We start from the raw sequence: 8876 nt of genomic DNA on the forward strand, positions 1-8876 counted from the left end.
TACTTCCTGTTCATGTTGCCCATGACTCTTCACTTGTCATAACTTGATACTCATTTAATGTACCTTTGAGATCAATAAAGTATTTTTGAATTTGAACCAATCGATGATGCAGTTGCTGTTCATAAAACTCATTAAACCTTACCTGGGTTTTGGTTCTCATTGTGGGTCCAAACTGCACTATTTCCATTACATTTAATTTCTGTTTTGACCTATTGTCATGCACTTCACCTTGTATTTGTAAAACATAATTTCACTCAATATCGCTGCTTACAAGATGGCCACTAGAGGGGGATGTTCTAAACTCTTATGATCTTTGCAAGCAAAACTATTTACATTACTATAACTGGTTTGGACTTTAATGAACGAACAAAAACATGTGTTAAATGGTGTATATCAGAAACCATTTTTTCCACTACTGACCTCTATTATAGGAACAGGAATCGAATAGTGCAGCCTTTTAAAATGCTTTTTGTTAGTCCTTCACTCATTTTATGGTATAACAGTGTAATAATTGTAGGATGAGTCAATTAAAGAGCAGCATTAGCAAGCTCTAAATTATTTTTATGCATTTATAACTGTTGCACATTTGTGAAAAAAGGCCATTCCGTTTTGAAGAAAAGCTATCTGCTGCCCTCTAGTGCTAATACTAAAAATGACAAAGACTGACTTTATGCCATAATGATGTCAGTGTCTAGCAAAAATCAAAAGCCTGAACATGTTTGTTAGATTTTCTTAAAGATAGTGTGTCAAAACAAAGTAAGATCATCACTAAATTTAAAAGTTCTGTTTTTAGTTTATTGCTGGATGGTTGCAATGTCAGTTTGAGAAATTGTAAAATACAGGAAACAAACTTTGTTTGAAAGAAAAAACATTTCCTCGGAGCTGGAATGTGGATGAATTTCGATTGAGTTATCATGAACTCAGTAACTGTTATGACTTACATAATGTGGAGGATTGTCATCAATAAGACTCAACAATAACGTTTCCAGACTGCAGGAGGACAATTAAGTTAGATCAAACAGTGGCATTGAGTACAGTAAAGGTAGAAGATATTTGGTTGAGAAAACTGTCACTCTCCAAACTTTGATGGGACTATTAGATAAAATAAGCAGTAAAAGCCCACTATAGCTGGAGTCCATTATAATTATTACAAACAAGCATACGTATATTTTTCATGAAGTAAAAAACAAAAGATCAGCACCACCACACAAATTTGAATTCGGTATGTTTTAAAAGAAATGGTTGATAAATTGAGAGATACATCCTTTCATCCCAGATGTTCTGTACCTCAGTGGTTCCCAAATGTTTTCTACTGGCTCCACCTCTGGTTATAAGAACATTTTACACCCCCACCTTGTCAAAAGCTGGCAAGTTTACTTTCTAAAAGTTCAAAGAACAATCTTCATAGTTAGATTGTTTTGTTACCACAGCTACAAACTGAAGCTCTGAGTTTAATCTATGAGACGGAGCTCTGATTGCTCACAAATACAAATGAGTAAACAGGAATCATAATGGCTCCTTTTCTCCCCAGGGGCCGTGCCCCTCACTTTACAGCACATGGCGTTCAGTGTTTTAAACAAGTAACTTTGTGTCTGATGTTTGCTGAGGCTTTTTTGAAAAAATACATATTTTTATCAAATGTCCTGCAAGTTGGCACATTGTTGCTTCATGGAAACCAAAAACTATCAAACTGTATTCATTTGGCAGAGGGTTACAGGGATGAGTTTGCAGTGCAGAGTCTGAAATTCAGAGGAGAATGTTCAGTGGGAGGAGCCAACCTTATCTTGTTTAACCAAGCATTCATCATTTCACCAGATTTCCCAGCTCCTCCTCTGCCTCCCTTTAAAACAGTCCAGGAATCAGCCTGTAAGGCACTGTGTCGGTGTAACGTCTCCAGTCTTTCCCATACTTGCTGCTGCAGCGGTGTTCGTCTCGCACACAGCGGTGGACCAGCAGGATGGTCATGTAAACAATGTAGAAGTATGGAAGAATGTGGCCAAGGCCACAGGCGGCACAGTAAGCCAAGGAACCCATCAGGTCGCCAGTGTAGTTGAAGTGACGCGCCACTCCCCAGAACCCCGAGGTCAGAAGCTTGCTGCGGTGGCTGCGGCCGTCGGCGGACAGGTACGAACACTCGATGTAGGTGGGCTTACGCCCCCAGATGGAGCAGGCGCCCTCTGTGCGGCGGAACAGATCTTTCTGATGGTTGGTGGAGCGGAAAATGTAATACCCAACGAGACCGAGCAACAGTACGGCGACGGCGTGAGTGTCTGATAGCTGGACCGGATGGTACACCAGGTACAGGCCCTAAGAGCCAGAAACACATCAACAACACATCAACTGTCGAAGGCTTTCAGCCACGAGTAAGATCAGTCAGTGCAAGTCAGCTTTCATGTGCAGGGCATTTTAAAATATTGGTAAGCTATGAATATTTTCACATTAAATAGCAGCTCAGAGTTCAGTGCAGTCAGGACTACAGTATTACATGATGGTTCTGTCCAGAAACCCAATCGGGATTTCTCTGTATTTTTCTATAACCCCCTTCCACCAAGTGTCTTATGGGGTTTCTTTGTTATAATCTCCTCTACTAAGAGGGAAAGTTGTAACAATTAAAGGAAAGATGGAAAAAAAAGAGCTAACTCAATGGAATTTTACCAAGGAGTGGTATTACTAACCTATAAAAAGCTGGATCGCCTTATTCTGATTATAGCCATTACCATTTTGGTTGTCTAAAAAGTCCCTAAATATTAGAGATGCACCAATTCGATATTAATATCCGTATATGTCCCAGAACTGAAAAAATTGTAGATCAGGTACAATGCAAAAATACTAAAGGACTGTGCAAAATAGAGCGAACTAAAACAGTTTCCTTAAAGGGCAGTTTTCTCAACAGAGAACTACCCCTTTATCCAATAGTCATTGCCTAATATGTCATTTTTATACTATTAACAATGGTCTTCAAACAATAATAATGTTATCTTAAACAAACAGCAATTATCACAATAATTTCAAGGACAATGAATCACCCAGCAAAATGTGTCATTGTGACAGGCCTAGTGTTGCAACTCTTGATTATCAGACGCTTTCTGACACTTTTCTAGTTGACTTATCGCAGGTGAAAAACCTTTTCACAACATATTAACCATTTAGTGTGGCATGGAGACTTTGTGGTGTGTGTGTATGTGTGCGTTACCTGCAGGGTGTAGAGGTACGGCAGCCACACACAGTCCCCCCAGCCTAGATACCACCCAAAGTGGTCATGGCAGATATCAATGGTCTTCAGGTACCACGCCTCATTCCAGAAGAAATCCAGCACATAAATGCCCTATTAAGCAACAAACAGATTTTGCCAATGACATTTTAACATGATATTTACTTATTTTAGTTTAGGCCTGAATGAATTGTACTGGGAAGGATAAAAACCCATGTAGCCATAGATTTGAAGGTTATGTCTTATAGAAAAATCTGACAAAATACAACAAGCTGAAAGTGAAACTAATCCTGAGTCTTGTTCTATAAAGACAATAAATGATCAAATAAATTAAAACTATTCTACATTGCTCATGTGACATGATTAGTGATGCTCCGATCAGGTTTTTTTTGCTGCTGATTCCGATTACCATGAGGTCTAACCAATCACCGCTAATAATCTGGATTGGCTGTTAATTTTTTGTTTTAGATATAAATGATACTAAGTGAGCTGGCAATAAATTCACCTAATTTAGACATAAAAGGGATGAGTAGCGCCACACTGAGGGTGACTGACAGCGCTAAGGCCCACCCCCTGCTCTGACTGGTTTCTAGTTAGAACAGATAAGTTTGATTTTTTTTTTCACAACAAAGTAAATATTTAAAAAAAAAAACTTTTTTTAAAAATTTTTTATAAAGTTACATACTGCAGCTTTAAGAAGCTTATCTTCCCATTTTACCTGCAGCACGTTGACCAGAATCATGGAGTTGGTGACGTGGCCGTACAGCTCTTGCTGCTTGGCCATGTAAGACAGATTAATCAGGGTCCAGGCGACGATGCCAGGTCTGCCATTGAAGAACAGCTTGAAGTCGAACCACTTGCCGATGCGAGGGTTGAACTCTATCCCCATCATGTAGTTATAAAATATGTTCCCTGTAAACTTGCTGTGGAGTGACAAAGAAAGCAAGAGTGTAAACGTTGTGTTATCTTTATAATACCTGAGATAATGTGGAGTTCAGCAGCTGATCTCACCAGTCCTCAGCATTGGTGGGGAACAGGTAGGCCTTTACAAAGGCAAAGGTGGACACAGCATAGCCCAGTATATTGGTACACCATAACAGGGGGATCCAGTTGTCAAATATAATGGTAGGAGAAAACCAGTGGAAATAATTGGCATTTGCAAACCACAGAGCATGGGTGATGATCCAACACTGCAGCCCGTTGATCTCATACTTGTTAATAAAACCTTGGGAGAAGAAGAAAACAAATATATGTTAAGAAGATATAAGACATTTCTTTCACAACTGTTTGAGGGAAGAAGGAAGCATATACCAGCAGGGGTACGAGCCCCATCCTGCACTCCCCCCACGTAGCCCGGAATAAACTTATGGGTGAAGTCAGGAATACACATGTAGAGGAACACCTGAAGAGCAAGACGCTTTATTTCAGTTTGAAGAAAATGCAAAGCTTCTGTGTGACACAGCACCTGATCCCTCATCTACTTACCTGAAAGCTCACCCAGATGGCATATATCTTAGCAGCAGTCCATGTGAAGGAGGGGGCCCGGGCCCAGATGGACAGCAAGGTTGCCTTTCCTTGGCACAGATCTAACAGAGGTTGGCTGATGGAGCACTCGTACTGATCGCAGGCCATCACAAAGTAAAAGACGATGAAGGGAGCGAAGCAAAGGAGGCCGACGACACCGATCAGAGAAAACCAGTCCACCTCCCTGGGAATGGATCAGAAACACAGGAGGAGGGTCAGAAGATTTTCTACATGCAGAGGTATGTAATGTTTCAACTATAACTACTGTAAAAACATTTTTAAAAAACTAATTAGATGAGCGGCAAACTAATGGTGTTGTAGAGGGCCGCACTGGGTTAACTCAGGGAATTTCAATAGCATGTCATAACAGCCATGACTGCCACATTTGTTTTCACAGCATGTGAACACAGCTGGAAGTGCGTCTTTTCAACCTGCTTTTGTTAACTTTGGTGATTTCGAAAGATTGTGATAAGCGCAAGAGGTGTGGCTTGGCGCCTCCAAATGCCGTGATCTTCTTGGAGGGCGAGTTAATGGTAGGATAACGCTGATATATGCATATATTACGTTCTTTCCTTTAAACATTAAGGCCCTATTTTGTTTTTTATTTATCATATAAAATCTATTTAAGTTTGTCTTTATAATATGACATAAAGTCATGTCATATCAGTTAATCCAGTATAGAGATTATAGCTCAGGAGTAATCTGTACTTTTGCAGGACACTGGTCCATATCACATAACTGGATTTTATCGTGTGTTTCTGTTTCTATTTCACAAGGTAAAACCTCCTTGAATCACAAAATAGGACAAGTCAATGAATTTTTTCCTCTTTTTGAACAAATACGCCTGTGCAGCTTGAGCTACTCACCATGCTCTTCCCCACTGTGCTGACTTCTCCACAGCATCAGACCCTTTTCCATTGGCATGGTGCTGAGGGCGCCTCCTTGTGGACTCCATGGTCTCTGCAGCCTTCACCTCTGCTGAGAATCACATTATCAGGTTTAGGGTCCATCTTGCTGCAGTTTCCTGTACTTTGTACGAAATCAGTGACAACCAGGTGTCCAAGTAACAAATGTCAGCACTTACAAAATATGGGCCTCATTTAGAGCAGTTCCACAGTGTTCTCATTAAACCTATATCATGATACCTGTACATATATAGTACTTTAGATGTTATTAACTACTTTTGAAATTTATTGAATCATGAGATTTAATGTTGCACTCTTTTTATATAACCCAGGGACTGGATATGGAAATTACCATCTATGTAAAAATCTGAATTCATATGGATTGTCCCTTTTAAATAAACAAAGTAAAGAAACGAAAGAAAAATAACTGCTTTCCAACTTCATTTTTCATTGTATTGCCTATAAAAATATCCACAGTACATGTTGAGTGAGTTTTAAGGTCAGTTTGGTATATGGTAAACATCTCTGTTCACATAATAAGGGTCATAAAGTGGAACTAAAGTGCATTTCTTCAGAGATAATTTCATTCACATCAACACTTATAGACAACCACAGTAGTACTACTACTAAACTACTGAACAAAGCATTTTTAACTGAATATCACAAACTAAATTACGTCTTACTACGACAGCAGGCGGAGCCCTAATGTGTCCTTCTGAGTAAATACTTTATGAAACCATGGAGCAACGCGTACCTTGAAAGCAGTGAATATATAGGTCAGACTAAAGACGAAGAGCAACAAACCAATAAACTGTTTTATTATAATTAGTGTAATAAAATAATAAATAGAACGGAAAAAATGACTCGTCCTTGTAGCTTTTTGTTTTTGCACTGACAGAGCGAAGGAGGAGAGACAGGTTTTGTAATGCTCAACAAACACCATTTATTTTATACTCGAGCCAGGAGTACGCTATCAGGTTATCGGCCTGGAGTGTATCTTTATTTGCTTGTGCACGCGCATTTTTCTGTTTACTAAAGTCGAATTTAAGGCAGCTAACCGTCTCCTGCACGTCACAGCTCTAGACATTGTGTAGTCACTAAAAATGCATACTGGTGTAAAATACAGTGGAAAACATGTACTATAGATGCTGTATTGTACGGTTGCTCACTCACCTCTGTGCTGTAAGTTTGGGAATAAAAGGCAGCCAGCTGTCCTCCTCCTTCCTACAGAGGCAGACTAGACTACAGCCTCTGCTAACCGCTAGACGGAACTAGACGTAGCGCCACAGGCTCCGCCCATAAGGCCACTAGTTTGGATAATAAACCAATGAGATTGTGCCAGACTCATAAGTGAGTTGGATTCTTGTCTTCTGATTGGGTAAGAGCGACTGGAGCCATGAGCGCCCGAGAACTTAAGAATTATTTCACCATAGTCAGGGTCAGAGTGTATGAATGAAAAGTAGAAAATGTGGGAGGGATGCATTGTTGTGATTGGCAATTAGCGTATTAAGCTAGTGCGGGATTGGCTGGATACACGCAATTAATTCAGTCTCGTGTCAGCTTGTTGACATTCCTAAATATTATGGAGAATAATCTTCACTATATGACCAACATAAAACCAGTCCATATATATATATATATATATATATATATATATATATATATATATATATATATATATATATATATATATATATATATATATATATATATATATATATATATATATATATATATATATATATATATATATATATATTTATATTCTATTTGTACATGGAACAAGCAACTAATTCTAATATAAATGTTACAGATTTTCCAGAACCTACTTATTTTATTTTTATTTTTATCAAAAATGTTTATCATTTTAAATTAATATTGCTTTTAGTATGCATATCTGTATGATTTATTTATTTATTTATTTATTTATTTATTTATTTATTTATTTATTTATTTATTTACCTTATCATCACTTACTGTTATTGGAATTTCCTCCACACCAGACATGCTCAAATGGAAACCCAGAAAATATTGGCTCTGCGGGCATAATAGAAACACTAGCGGATTAGAGTGAAACATTATTTCTCAGCAAACAGGACATTTTTGTTTTGTTTTTTACTTTATCGTAAAATGTCAATATGTCATGGCTGAACCTTTATAGCTTGCCAGTAAAGTTCATTGAAAATTGTGAAGTAGATTTAGGAACTCATCCAAACGAAGTAAAACAATTCTTCTCAAGCAAACATCGAAGTGTCAGGTGGTCAGAGTAGCCAAGTTATTCTAAAGTTGTCCTGTATCTAAATCATGTGACGCTCTAAAATACAATAGAGCAGTAAAATGAAAACCGAATCAAACTTCAGCAGATTGTTTTTGCACAAACCGACCACTAGAGGGCAGAGCTAAACTATCACAAACATTTTAAGTAACCGAGGTCTCAGCTTTGGGAGGCTTAAAGTTCTCACATGCTGCATGGACTTGGCGACAACGACCCACAAGTCATTAAACTTTAGTCTTTCTAGTTAAAACATTCTTTGTTACTTCTTAATTCTGAGTCTTTCCCGTTTGTTTTATTTAGCCAAGTTTACATTTCCACTGCAAAATCATATCCTTGTTTTGACACCATGGGCAAAGAATGGGAACATTTGGAGACAGGAGAGGATTCCTGATAATCTTTATATTGTTTACATTTTTGAATATAAACAGTTTAATAGGCATGTTTTTGTGGCACAGCTGTAATAGGGGCAAATTCTTGTCTTATTGCTTGTGGCTTTCATGTGTAGGGTCTGACATTCCCCAGCTCTATGAACATGTAATGAACACCAAACTCAGAACTTCTGAACGCGATTAAGACCCCGTCTCTTTGGACGTAGCTGTTGTGAGCTCTCTTTGTTGCCACAAAGTGTGAACTCATAGGATGGCGTGTTTAAAAATGAAAGCCCTTAGTTCTCCCACAGATCTTCAGGCTCCCAGCGGTGCTTTCACCATCCTCCCATAGCCTCTTCCTCTGACATCCATCTCTTTCCTTGTCACTCTTTTCTTCAACTTTCAAATGTTCTTCTATACGACAAATGTGATTTTTTACCCAAACTTCCCCTTGTGACTCTGTTTTTAGTTTTATTTTCTACCCTTTCTCTCTAGTTTTGGCACAGTTTCTGTCTTTCCTCTCTGCTCTTTGATCAGAGGCTGCGCTGATGTGCTGCACCCAGACGATGTGATGTATCTGGGCCACTCAGCAG

At 38.6% G+C, this 8876-nt stretch overlaps 1 protein-coding gene across 2 annotated transcripts; it reads right to left on the reverse strand.

Annotated features, from left to right (window-relative positions):
• Positions 1–773: 773 nt before the first annotated feature.
• Positions 774–6918, reverse strand: dhcr7 (7-dehydrocholesterol reductase). Of its 2 annotated transcripts, none has more exons than XM_044135804.1 (8): positions 6814–6918; positions 5602–5710; positions 4697–4919; positions 4523–4613; positions 4223–4436; positions 3930–4134; positions 3194–3325; positions 774–2307 (listed from the first exon to the last, which is right to left on the reverse strand). In XM_044135804.1, exons 2-8 carry the CDS (start codon positions 5688–5690, stop codon positions 1843–1845), a joined length of 1419 nt encoding a protein of 472 aa, XP_043991739.1. In that variant the 5' UTR covers positions 5691–5710; positions 6814–6918; the 3' UTR covers positions 774–1842. The 2 variants fall into 2 exon arrangements, with proteins under 2 accessions (XP_043991739.1, XP_043991729.1); XM_044135794.1 differs by having other exon boundaries at positions 5602–5713; positions 6814–6910.
• Between the last annotated feature and the right edge of the window lie 1958 nt (positions 6919–8876).

The sequence above is a fragment of the Gambusia affinis genome, linkage group LG02 (assembly GCF_019740435.1).
Source record: "Gambusia affinis linkage group LG02, SWU_Gaff_1.0, whole genome shotgun sequence".
NCBI classification, from domain to species: domain Eukaryota; kingdom Metazoa; phylum Chordata; class Actinopteri; order Cyprinodontiformes; family Poeciliidae; genus Gambusia; species Gambusia affinis.